The sequence below is a fragment of the Mustela nivalis genome, assembly GCF_964662115.1.
Source record: "Mustela nivalis genome assembly, chromosome: 1".
Taxonomy (NCBI): domain Eukaryota; kingdom Metazoa; phylum Chordata; class Mammalia; order Carnivora; family Mustelidae; genus Mustela; species Mustela nivalis.
Window position 1 is genome coordinate 5,202,891 of NC_139020.1, and position 13,986 is coordinate 5,216,876.

General features: G+C 46.5%; 1 protein-coding gene across 2 annotated transcripts in view; it reads left to right on the forward strand.

Moving 5' to 3' along the window:
* The window catches only part of DSCAM (DS cell adhesion molecule), a 745,695-nt gene that overhangs the window by 652,940 nt on the left and 78,769 nt on the right, over positions 1 to 13,986 (forward strand). For both annotated transcript variants that reach the window (XM_082722200.1, XM_082722199.1), the window contains exons 19-20: positions 18 to 173; positions 10,158 to 10,291. In XM_082722200.1, coding sequence (XP_082578326.1) covers positions 18 to 173; positions 10,158 to 10,291 — 290 coding nt within the window. The remainder of the gene's footprint in view (positions 1 to 17; positions 174 to 10,157; positions 10,292 to 13,986) is intronic.

Here is a 13,986-nt window from a genome sequence, read left to right on the forward strand (position 1 = left end):
GTTCTCTTGTCCTCCAGAGCTGGGCGAGATTAAAAACGTCACCACGACGCAGCCTTCCCTGGAGCTGGACGGCCTGGAGAAGTACACCAACTACAGCATCCAAGTGCTGGCTTTCACCCGCGCCGGGGACGGCGTCCGAAGTGAGCAGATCTTCACCCGGACCAAAGAGGATGGTGAGAGATGGGGCCGGTGTGGGTGTGGGGGGACACCCGAGGCTCCCTGGGGTGACAGCATCCCGGGCAGGAGCTGGTGTTGAGAGGGCTGGTCCCAGAGTCCGACGTTCCTCCGTGGGCCTGTCCTGGACTTTGCTCTCGGCAAGCCCCCTGCCGCCCTCCCCGAATATGCCAGCACAGTCCAGACCATCGCCGTCTTAGGTCACTGGTGTTCGATGCGTCCATCATTTCTCTCCCCTGGAACTTGTCCTCTTTCTACAAACTGTGGGCTGAGTATTCTTTACACAAAAATGGTTTTTTATCCCAGAGCTGCAAAACACGTTGCACCTGTTTTATATCCCATCCAGAGAATTTCCATTTGACTCGTCAACTCGTAGTGTAGGCTCAGATGATTTCCATCCTTCCCCTGGAAGATTATGTAACGGTCGAAGCCATATTATTCTATGCCGGTTTTAGAACACTTTAGAATAAATCTCTAGTTTGAGAGCTTCTTATTAATTTTTTAATTACTTAGAGGAATTCATAATGATTTAGCAAAATTTTAAATTACGGCTCCCTTTGGTTCAGGCCATTAATTCTTGCTGTTCCAATGTCTTGTCTTCAATGTAGACTTGGTTGTGTGACTCTTCCCCAAACCTGCAAAAATGATATGGCAAGTGGGTTTTGTTTTTGTGTGTGGGGGGGGGCCTTTTTGCATTATTTTAAGGGAAACTTTGAGGTACCATCTCTGAGCCTATTTAAAATGTAAAGTTCTGATAAACACAGCAATAGTGAGAAAAAGCCATCTCCACCTTAAGTAAGGAAGGAGCAACTCTGTCAGACGATACCCTTGTGGAACTCCCCAGATCAGAGCCCAGAACAGTCCCCAGAGATAGGGTGGCAAGGAGACACCAGTGTCCTAAAATTCAGTACAGATTTTGGCTCTACAACTTTGTCTTCTTTCCAGGACTCTGCTCCCAGGGAGCTGGGCAGAGTGTAGTGGGGGACATGACCTCCCGTTGGCAGGCTAGATGCTTATGCACCCTCCTATTCTATGTGGAATCCCAAACACATTGGTTCCCCACAAGTCCATCCAGGGAAAGCAAGGCAGGGGACTCAGGCTCTGAGGTCCAGATCACTCCTTCTTCAGCCTTTCTGCCCCCTTACAAAGCTTCTCTGACACCAGCAGCCTACCATACCCCATCTTACTCTCAGCCATCACCTGTGCAGGCCCAGCCTTACTCCCCCAACCTGTCCCATCCATCTACCCTCGCCCAGTCTTCTCACCATCTCTGGAGTCCTTCTTGCTTCACCGGGGATGCACAAAAATTAGCATCATGACCTTTAGCTTGTCCAGAACACCCAGGTATTGTTTTCCCAGGAATGTGCAGGTATCAACCAATTCTGCTCAAAGCAACTGGATTATTTAGGGAAATCTTAGGGCAAAATGAAATGCCATTAGGAAGTCACACATTAACGGAGAGATCTACAAAGCTATGTCCTAAGTGGAGGTGGTCATAACTTAGTTTTTTAAAAATGCGGTAGACACAAGAGTTTGTACTCATCCTTTCTGATGGAGGCATAATACTCCATAGTATATATGGATGGGACTGGAGGAGATTATGCTGAGAGAAATAAGTGAAGCAGAGAGAGTCAATTATCATACAGTTTTACTTACTTGTGGAGCATATGGAATAACACAGAGAACATGGGGAGATGGAGAGGAGAAGGGGGTTGGAGGCAATTGGAGGGGGAGACAAACCATGAGAGACCGTGGACTCTGAGGAACTAGCTGAGGGTTTTGGAGGAGAGAGAGGTAGGAGGTTGGGTGAGCCTGGTGGTGGGTATTGTGGAGGGCACGTATTGCATGGAGCACTAGATGTGGTACGTAAATAATGAATTCTAGAACACTGAAAAGAAACTTTAAAAAGCAAAAGATATATATTTTATATAAGAAATAAAAACATTCATTTGTTAAGACAAAAGAAAATGCAATAGACAAGAAGCTGTGTCTAGATGTTGGCTGTCACTTGTCCATGGGACTTGGGGCACCTCACCTACCCTCTGAACTGAACCCGTGTACAACATTGCCATTATGATCACTCTGCACAGAGTTAAGACAGAGAAAGTCAAGTGATGTGTGCAAACAGCTAGCTTGACACGTAGTGGGCTGGTTCCTGACACTGGATGTTTGATTATTTGATCCCCACTCATTCAGAGCAGGGGTGACACATTCTTTTGCATTGCTAAGCAATAACATGAATGCCATGGGAATCATTACTTAAAGACCACACTGACGAGCAACATGAATTTTGACACCTGCATTTTTCAGAAGAATGTATGGAAATCCGCGAAGAAGGGAAGGCTCCCCCACGGCGTATTGACTGCTGATTCTGGATCATCTTTAATTAATCCTCTACTTTTAGGAATCATGGGGTTCTCACCAAAAGATTGGCCCTGACACCTAAGGTCTAATTTATCAATCAATTATTCTCTGCTTTTGTATCCCATGCGATGGCGTATGGAGACGCCATTGATGGTGAAAGACCCTGCCTTGGGTCTAGCCGTTCCCCCAGGAAGGAGGTGGAGAATCCCACGCGTGCTGGTGTGTGTCACAAGAGCAATGTGAGGAAAACTGGCATAACAATCAGCTTCTCTCCCCCAGACACACATGAAAACTTCACGACTTGGAGAGGGTGAAGACGTGTGCCAGCCACCTTTATGAACTCAATACCTTACAGAAATAGGCATTTGAGCAGTTTATAAAACTGAAAGCAATTTTGTGTCTAATTGAAAGAAGGGACAAGGCTAATTATCAGAGAAGGAATGCTTAGTCAAATTGAGAATATAGATCCTATTTAAATTTCTGCTACAAAATCGTAGAGTTTGGAAAGTTTGAATTAACCTGACAGTTTCAATTAAAATGATGTAAGGTTGTGGATAAACTTCAAGTAAAATAACAATTTACAACATTCATTAAGTTCTTCCTCAGTAAGGCACTAGTCCAGGCATGGGAGAAGTTTCAGTGTTTATTGATATTCTCATGGGGAAAGAAATATTAGTGCACTGACACCAAACATTCAGTTTGGTCCTCTGTGCCCTATACATTTCTTAAACAAGGTCCCTAAACCCCCAGTGTCAGGAAGCCCAGGGCTTAAGTTGTGTTCTTATGTCACTGATCATCTTAGGAAGGAAAGATGCATATCGCTTGCATATAAAGTGTACAAAAATAGAATAAGGTGGTAACTAACAATAGATAAGATAAATAAGTCAAATCAAAAATTAAAACATTTTTTAAAAGTTTACTTCTGCCAGGGATAATTCTGTTTACTCAGAGAACAAGTTACCTTTGCCTTAAGAAGTTTCTTGGCTTCCATAAAGATTGCTGGGCCAGGAGACAGATTCATAAATCTGTGGACAAATTCTTGGGTCTATAAGCATACTCTTAGGCTCACAGACATGGCCTCAGTTGGGTCTGTGGACCTATTTTCAGGGTCCATGAGAACTGCTCAGGCTTCAGATTCCCTTCCCAGGACTGTTCTATCCATCAGAGCCTGTACCTCCTTTATTATTCTGCAAGAATGCAAAAGAATTCTGATCTGGCTTGCTTTTTTTTTTTTTTTTTTTTAACACAAGACAGCTAATTCTGAATTCTAAAGGGTTTGTGAAATCCTAATACCGTTTTATTTGCTGAGACTATAATCTGAGCAAAGCCGTGGGGAAAGAGAACACAAACAAAACACAATCTATTAATTTTCTAATTGTTATTTTTATTCTGCAGGCATAAGGTACTTACAGCGCAGATCCTTTTCTGCAAAAGTAAACATTGTATATGTATAAATAGAGATGGTTGTGTTTAAGTTCAAATATTTGCTGAGTACATTACTAACGCACATAACTCTGTAAATCATTTTATATGGGAAGAAGGCCATCAGGAGGTGCGGTAGGGATCTGGGCTCCCCGCCCCATGCTTCCCACTCTCCTTGCAGGGAGGGAGGTGCATGGAAAACGGAGCTAAGAGCAAGTGAAGAGTCAACAGGCATCAGGCTCTCTCTGAACCCTTGAAGCCCCCAGATCTTGAGCCATACGTTCTCCTGAAGGCATGGGTCATCTGTTCTTGGGTGATTATGTGATCACACCTTGCTGTGCCTGAAAAGCAGTGGACTCTGAGTGTCTCTTTGCCTGACCACCTGAAGTGCCATTCCTGCATGAACAGATACTGAGCACATGGCAGTGCTGGGCTCCGTGTGCAGTAGGTACCCCGAGAACACAACAGAGCAGGGTGTCCCAGGAGGCCTCCCCCACGCAGATTTCGAGTTCCCTGCACTGCAGCGATAACCAGGCAATGTCCCAGAGGTGCCCCGTGGGGAGTGCCCCACGGCCCACTCTCATGTAAGAAGGGCCACTCACGTCCACCTGTGCCTGCGTATTGGCTCCCCCCACAATGCCACCGTGAAAGGACTGGTCTCCTTTAAAGAATGTGTAGACAATACCGCTCTTATAAGAGCAGAGGCCAGGAACAGCAGCATCTTGTGGAAATGAGACTAGAAAAGAGACGTGTGCGTGGCATGACCGTGATGGCTGTCATGGATGACAGTCTGCGCTTGGCTCGGGGGGAACTCGGCAGCACTGGGCTCAGGTGGGTCTGGCTGCCATGATAGATCACATAAACACAGGCTCACATGCACATGCAGACACCACCTGTGACACACACACACATACACACACACACACACACACACTCCCTGCCTCTGCCTGATCACCAAGGCCAGAGAAGTGATCATGACAATAAAGAAGTTGGCTGAAGCATCTGTGTTCGTAGTCAGACTTATACTTCAAATCACAACAGTATTTTTTCAAAGCACTGGCTTTGACATTTTACATTAAAACACATCATCAGGGGCCTTAACTGTACGGACTCACTTTTTATGCTAACAGATCACCTCAAACTTAGCACCTTAAAATAACACAACTTTATTATCTCACCATTTCCGTGGGTTAGGGGTCCAGGTCCAGGTCAATTGGGTCCCCTGCTCAGGGTCTCACAGGCTGAAGTCAAGGTGTTGGTTGGGGCTAGGGGCTCACCTGAGGTCAGGTCCTCTCCCAAGCTCACTGGATGTTGGCAGGGTTGGGCTTCTTGTGTGTGGGGGACTGGTACCATCAATTCAGTGCCCAGAGGCCACCTTTTGTTCCCTGTCACATAGGCCCTCCCCAGAGGGGCAGTTTACTTCTTCAAGACCCATGGGAGTGTATCACTACTGCTTCAAATCTCTCTGAGTTCTTCAGTCTCTGACCTCTAGACCCTCTTGTGAGAGACTTCTCTGATTAGGTCAGGCCCACCCAGAATACTCTCCTCTTGTTTAACTTGAAGTCAGCTGATTAGGACATTAATTATATCTGCAAAATCCCTTCACTTTTGTCACATAACATAATCTGATCACAGGAATAACCCATCCATCATAGTGACAGTTACCACCCACATACAATAGGAAGGAATTTTACAGGCATGTTTATCAGAGGAAGAGAATCTTGGGTACCATCTTAAAATTCTTCCTACCACACTGTAGTCGATGAAATCATTTTTCTATTCACTTTGAAAGTCTGCGTTGAAGATAAGTATGTTCCAGACTCAGACACTGGAGATACAGTAGAAAACAGGATGGGCCAGGTAGGGCTTGCAGGTTGCTGGAGGAGATTTGAGTGGATCCTGACATGTTCCACAGGGAAGGGTCTTCAGAGATAGCCTGGGAGCCCTGAATGCATCTAGGCTCATGGTCAGAGAAGGTTTTCTCAAGGAAGTAATATTTAGTAGAAACTGCTGGATGCATAAGAGTTGCCAAGGAAAAGAAGAAGAGTAGGAAAAGATTCTAAACAGAAGGAACCTAAGACCCCAGATCATCCTGTGTCAAGTCCCTGGGGTGGGACAAGCATACCACTTCCAGAGACCTAAACAGTGGTCTGATACTGCAGAACGCTAAGCCAGGAGGAGAGCCAGTGACTAACCATGTCCATGTGAAGATCTCAAGGGTTCCCTAACCTTCCACATCCTGCGGAGGATGGTAGGCGAGAAGATTTTGTTCTGGGTTTTGTTCTGGATTTTGCAACTGCGAAGTGGCACCTCACTGTGCCATCTCCTGCAGTGGGCACAGGAGGAGGGGAGGTTTGGAAGGGGAGATAGTGATCCCAGTTTGGGACATGATATGTCTAAGGTGCCTGTGAATCTGAGTGGAGATCTCCATGGGGATTGGCTATGTGAGCTGTAAGAGCTTCTGGAATGCAGCAGGGAGGCATAGGCAAATCAGGAGAACACAGGAGAGACGGTTCTCTGGAGCAGCATTCTTTACTGAAGAGCAGATTAACAAAATGTAACTTGATGACTAAGAATGTTTTAAGAAAATATGTCCCAGACAGACCATCCTACACCATCTGTTTTCTGTAACTCTCAACATCTGGTGTTTATAGTTCCACACTGGGTCACATCCTAGTAAAGGCTGGGATCCTTTAGTGATGTGCAACATAAGGAAATGAAGATTGTCCTTACAAATGATCACTAGGATTTATTTGGTGTCTGCTGTATGCAAAACTCCATATAAATTCTTTAGAGGCAGTATCTCTCATAATCCTAGCACTAAAACTGTAAATAGGTACAATTATTGTTCCAACTTCATAGATGAGGAGACTAAAGTTTGTTGGAGAAATTGATGAATTTGGCCAGGACAGAGAACTAAGAGGTAGAACTGAACAGAAGCCCTCAGGGAGAATGCAGCATTCACACCTTCCTGCACAGTGATATAAAATTGTTTTGTGTAAAATTCTAACAACTCTAGAAGGAAAGGTTACACAAGACAAATCATACATCGGTGTATGAGAAGTCAGATGGGGATTTACACAATAAACGCAGTGAAAGCCCTTTGACCTGATATAATCAAGACGAGTTAATGGAAATATCAAAGAAAGCAAAGAGTCACTAAGGTTTACAGTGACCAAGAGACATACTTTAAGGTACATTTAATGTACATTTATTTTAACTTATCCAAATAGAAATTGATTCTCTATTTATTCCTTTTTTAAAAATTTTATTTATTTTTTAAATTTCTTTTCAGTGTTCCAGAATTCATTGTTTATGCACCACACCCAGTGCTCCATGCAATACATGCCCTCCATAATACCCACTACCAGGCTCACCCAACCTCCCAAACCCCGCCCCTCCAAAGCCCTCAGATTGTCTCTGCTCATTCTTTAATTAAATAACATGGTCTCATTTCTTTAAGTTTTGGGTGAAGAGATCTCTACGTCATCAGTTCCATGACTGTTTCCAGCGTGGATCACCTGCCATTTCCGGCTTAGGCTTCCTGAGTGGGGAGTAAAGCATGCCGCCGTGCACCAACAATCTCTCTGCTAGACTTTTTTTAACCAGTTCATCTTGATTTTCACTATATGTGTCATTTTTCTCAGTGATCTTGGCCCCAAACTTGCCAAACCTTCTTTTTTTTTTTTTTAAGGATTTTTTTTTTTGACAGAGGGAGGGAGAGCACAACCAGGTAGAGGGAGAGGAAGAATCAGGCCTCCCACTGAGCAAGGAGCCCAATGCAGGACTTGATCCCAGGACCCTGGGATCATGACCTGAGCAGAAAGCAGACGCTTAATGACTGGGCCATCCAGGTGCACCCAAACCTTCTTTTTTTTTTTAACTTACCATTGAGAAAGCTTTTCCAAAGAAGTCCCATTAATTGTCACTGAAATGGCTTTCTTTGGCACTCACATTTCATTGGTTTACATACTGAATTAAACCGCGTTAGCATGATGAGGGTAATTGTCACAAACAAGGTCGAAATAAGCATGACTGACTTTTTGCTAAGCAGCCTCCCGTGGTTGCTGCCCAAGCACTTGGACTTCTAGAAGGAAGCTGGCAGGGGTAGTGCTGGGCATGGCAAACCCCAGCAAGGTGGTGGCTTTGCAGAAGGTTGGAGAGTGTTGGTGAATCTGGGGCATCCACTAGGATGAAAAAATCAAGAAAGTTTGCACTCTATCCTTGGTGTTCAGGAGGAGCCCTTGTGGTTCTGATCCAGGTTGCAGGCGGGTGGATGTTTTGGCTGTTACCCTCACCAATAGGAAGCCTGAGCACAAATGCCTTCCCTACTCAGGACAACAGTGCCTTGTTTTTAAGTATTTAGTAATTTGAGTGTCATCACTTACACGCGTCCCCTTTTCTAGACCTCTGCCATCAGCAGGGCTTGCCAAAAACTGCTCCTGAAATTTCATATTTTTAAGTGGTGACGATGTTCAACCCAAGTTAGCTCTCACTGTGTTCGCTGGTTTTGTTGGTATGACTTGGAAGAGTTGAGATGCCCATCGTGAGACACACATTCAACTCCAGAAATGTTTACCAAGCAGTCATGTTGTTACTGCAGCAGGAAGAGACTCAAAGACTCCTCCAAGGGCTCACAAGGGACGTATGTTGGTTGGAATTTAAACACTGCTATCAAGGTGGGAACCACTCTCCACGTGGATATTCAGGCCAGTGAAGAACAAAACAAGATCTTCAAGGCTTATCTAGTAGCAACATTAATGCCCTTTCCCCCTCCCCCTATAGTCTGCCTACCTCACTGCATCCTCCCTCTTCAATCTGGAAAACAGAACGATGGGGGGAGGGTACAGGCATTCAAGCTTGCTCCCAAATTATGCTTAATATTGTTAACACCATATCCTGCCTTCTCAGATGGGTTACAGAAGAGTGTGTGTTGTCTACGCAAGCTGTGAATCTCCGACACAAAAGTCTATCCTCATCAAAAGTATTTCTATGCCTCCCTCAGCCCAAAAGGATGCCATTACCAAGTGTTTGGAGCAAGGAAGAGTGGTCCGTGATGACTGTGGAAGTTTGTCCTCATGTCTCTCTAACTCAGGAGGCAAGATGTACATCCCCAGCCCGTTCAAGGCCAAACTCTGTAGTAGCACAAAAAGTTAAATTACCTAGCTGTTCAGAGGCAGGACATCACAAGGGGCTACAATGGGGAGGGACGGCTCCTTGGAAGACAGTCTTCAACCAAACGTATGAGATCTGTGGAAGGCGTGGTTATTCGTGGCACTTGTTAAAGAGTGGCAAGGCAGACTTTATTCAGGGGAACTGCTGTGAGGTATACGTGTGGGGATCACCTTAGTGGTGATTCCTGGTAGGAGAAAGAGACTGGGCTCAACTTCAAATGCAAATGACGGGGGGAATTTACAGCCAAGAGATGGAGGGAAGGAGTAGGGTCGCTGGGTGGAAAATTATGGACAAGAGATGAGGGGCATTCTGACTAGATGGACCAAACAGGAGTTTTGCTGAAGGCACGCAAGGATGATCAGGTATTACCTGGGATATGGTAGAGAATGAAGATGTTGACTGTGTATCAAGAGTGATCAATTATTGATGGGATTCTGGCTGAACTGACTTAACAGAATTCTTATTAAAGTTGGGCAGAGGACAGAGCTAGTGGGGCTCACCTATCTCTCATCTGAGAGAGACTGTCAGTGCCTAGGGCTGCTGGAACAGAGTACCACAGACAGGGGGCTTCAACAACAGAGATGCATTGTCTCACAGTTTGGAGGCCAGAAGTCCAAATTCAAGGCATGAGCCAGGTTGGTTCCCTCGAGGGCTGTGAGGGAGAGTCTGTTGCTTGTTGATGCCCAACTTCTTCCTCTGTCATCGTTTTATCTTTGTGTTCACATTTTCCCTTTTTTCCATAAGGATCCCAGTCCTCCTAGGTGAGGGCCACCTAAAGACCGTCATTTAACTAGATCATCTCTCAACAGACCCCTTCTCCAAATAAGGTCACAATCTGAGCTTCTGGGGTTGGGATTTACGCATGTGGATTCCGAGGGGACCCAGTGGAGCTCTATCTCCTGTCAGCACTGATCCTCGAAGAGTTGACCATGGGCCCAGCTGGAGCGAGGGTCTTGTCGGGCAGCGTGGGGTGAGCGCCAGGGGAAGCCCCGTCACCGTGACTAAACGCACTGCTCTTCTAGTTCCAGGTCCTCCTGCAGGAGTGAAGGCAGCCGCGGCCTCAGCCTCCATGGTGTTTGTGTCCTGGCTTCCCCCTCTCAAGCTGAACGGCATCATCCGGAAGTACACCGTATTCTGCTCCCACCCCTACCCCACAGTAAGTTGGTAAATAACCAAGTGCCTTTCCAGCACCTTCCAGAAATGAGCTGTGAGGGCTCCCTGGGGACAGTTCCGTTCCTTTGTTTCCACCTACTTAGGTCTTCCAGGGGTTTTATTCTTTCTCCCGTTGTCTCCACCACAAAGCAACATCCTCATTTATGCCTGAATCATTATAAGGGACACAATTGTCTAGAATTATTGTTTATTTGGTGACTTCCCATAAAACTGCCAGCCGGCTTCTCAAAATCAAAACCCAAAGGTCTTAATTGTGCCTTAATTGATAGTCAGTGGACAGCACCTATTGATTTTGCTGTTGGACTCGTCATTATGTGCACTCCAGGCCCCCGTGGGCTTCCCCCCTTCCCTCCGCCCTCCCTCCTGTGTTCCCACCTCCCACCCCTTCCTCCTGCCGAGCCCCATCCCCCACTGAAGGAGAGCGAGAAAGTCCCTCTTGTGTCAGACATGGGGGCCTCTGCTGAGGATCTGTGACCCTGACAATTACGTGGCCCGCCTCATTCATTGTGACAGAATTAAAAGTTAGGGTAATTAATGCTTCCTGGTGCTGTATTTATTTTCATTAATATTATCACTACCATGTCATAATTATAGACCTAAGCTGTATTGCGGACCAGATACAAAAGCAGATCCAAATGGGAAATTTTAGAGAAAAGAAAGCCAAAATGGGACAAAATACTTGTGATATCTACATAGGAATATGTAAGGCATTTTCAGAGGTAGGCACCATGGCTGACCCCTCCTCCGCTGGGCCACACAACCTGACATGCACAGTCATTCAGGAAGCACTTTTGGAAGGAATACGCAAACTAACTTTGGTTTGTATTGTGGTAAAATTCCCTCACATACAACTTGCCATCTTCATCATTTCTGAGCGCCCAGGTCAGTGGCGTTAAGCACATTCACACTATCAGGAGACCGTCCCCACCGTTCACGTCTAGAACATTCTTATCTTCCCAAACTGAAACTCCGTGCCCTTGAACCACGAACTTCCCATGTCCTCTCCCGCCAGCACGGTCAGCCACCTCTCTGCTTTCTGTCTCTGTGAACCCGACATCCCTTGTCTTTCTGCAACCGGCTCACCTCACTGAGCACTGTGTCCCCAAGGGTCATCATGCTGTAGCAGCTGTCAGGACTGCCTTCCTTTTTAAGGCTGACTCATATTCTCAAACTAATTTAATTAATTAATTCTCCAATTAAAGTGATACATTTTCCAAAGTCTGGAGTCTGTTGGGAGCCCCCAGGCCTTGGAGCACCCCAGAGAGTGAGTGTGACTAGCGGCGGCGAGACGGAGAGTGTGTGCTAAGCTCGCAGAGGCCCACGTCTCTGCTGGAGAACGCCGGTCAGCAGCAGCCCCTCTGGAGCTGAAGTAACAATCCACATGTAAATGGTCGAACATGGGCTCCAGGACTTTCTTGCAGGTTCCTTCTTTGGTTTCAAACATGCTGTTAATTCCCACCTGCCATCCTACCCTCACAGCGCGGAGATGCTCACTAATCAGTGCTGCAAGGCAGCGCCCGGCAGTCGTGGTCTGCTGCTCAGAGAGGCGGCTCACGGAGGACCCCTGCACAGACCCTGATTCTCTCCTCAGCCCCAACATAGAACTGTTCTTCCAAAGAGAGACAAAACCATTGCTAGAGTAAGCCGCACCTGCGTTCCACTTGAATCGGGAACACTCCGTTATCTCTCTTTGCTCGTTCATCCATCTACTTCCTGTAGGACCCACACCTGCTGTTCTGAGTCCAACAGCCTAGAGAGAGAGCAGCAGGGTACCCAGAACACCAACAGCACCTCCCCACATCTGCTTTTTATCTCTACGCTAACAACCACACCTGGATCATTTGCAGTTGGTGCAGACAGACCGATGCATGGGGGACAGTCCCACGTGCGGATGCCGGGTGCCACGTTAGTCCTTGTCCTCCAGCCAATGAATTCCGCACCATAGACTAGCAAGAAGCCATGATCAAACTGTCCGCAGGGTGGAGAAGGAAGGGGTTTGCATGGTCTCTCCAAGCACAGGACATTGGAGTTCGACCACCCAGGACCTTCCCAACAAGACCCTTCCAAAAACGACCATCCTAAGATCCGACTAACCAGAAAAGATGGGAAGGAACAATCAGACTTTTCACCTATTTAGTATCTGACTGCCACGAGCTAGGTGTCTCTATGCTGCTTTTGACAATATTAAGGAGCACTATGGACCCAGAAATAGGACCGTTACGAGGTGCCTGTGGTCTTCCAGGCAGCAGCATGTAAGTTTTTGGAGGAAGGTCCAGAGTCCCGGAGCGGACCTCAATGATGTGAAGTGAACCAGAATCAGGCAGTCCGTCTCTCGAGCCACATGGCTGTTCATCTACTTCAAACCTCGCTTAAGACCGCAAGGCCCTGATCTTTTAATAGACATTATTTTTAAAGCTCTTTCAGGGTGACAGAAAAACTGAGTGGGAGGTACCGAGATTTCCCATAGGAAACCGATTTTTAAAATAAAATAATATATTCTAAGGAAAGAGCAGCAAGGACTAATGCATTTCTCTTCGGAGGGAAACACTTGAGAATACGACCCATTATTTATTTTTTTTTCACATGGAATTAGGAAGAGTATAAATTACTGGGAAGAGGCACTTTGTTTCCTCCTGAGCTTCTGTGGTTTGAGAAGTCCGAAGACTGGTTGGGGGCACCCCCTGCGACGCTTTGACGCGTCCGCTATGTGGCCGCATAAACAGCAGAGGGCAGTGTGAGCTCTGTGTATTTCTCTCGCTCATCTCTCCAGCGTTCTGTTCTTTGACATGATCTCATAGTTGAATGTAGAACATGGGGAGGTGAACGAGGACACCACACACTCTGCAATTTGTTGCCCTGTAAGGGACTCCCTCAGCTAACCTCCTCGCTGATACAAATTTCCTCTAAAGACCCCAGGGAAAGGACCTGTGACAAGCCCAAGGCTCTTCTCCATAATACGCAAAGCCTATTGTCTAATCACAGGCACTGGTATCGTTGTGTCCTCTCCGGACAGCTTAGTCAAAGATACTCAGATTGGAAATTGCATATGTGGCCAGACAGAAGCTGCAAATTCACCTCAAGTCTGGTGGTGCTGGGACGCTCACTGTGAGGGACCAGCAGGTGCGCCTGACACGTCGACCTTCTTTCCCAGGCGAAGATTCGAGCTGCAAAATCTTAAGATTCATTTGATGCAGGAACTTACCCATGTAATTTTGGGGCCGTGACTATTAGTTTTCTTTCACAGATGATGGTTGGAATGATCAGTTCACACACTTGAAGGTCCCAGAGAGAAAGGAGCGAGGCCGATCTCCTCTCTAGCACTCCTCCCTGCACGAAAGCAGCCGCGGGAAATCCCGTGTGTTCGCTAAGCGTGAGGATGGAGAAAGAGTCTCTTTCACAGTGTTAAGCGGACGAAACAGTGAAATCAGGCACACAAACATCTCCGCACTGAAGAACGAAGTCCGAAAGCCTGAAATAATGATATCAACGAGCCGTGCCCCACATCAGTTCCTCCGGGTTCAGAGGTCAACATGACCCAGTCCCTGCACCGCCCAGGTGTTCAGCTGACGGTGCTGCCTGAGCAGAGGAGAATGTTCCGGACTCTTCTTATCCAGAAGACGACTTCCAGAAACTAAACTTCCCGCAGTGTAGCCTACAACATAGACGTAAGCAAGTCTC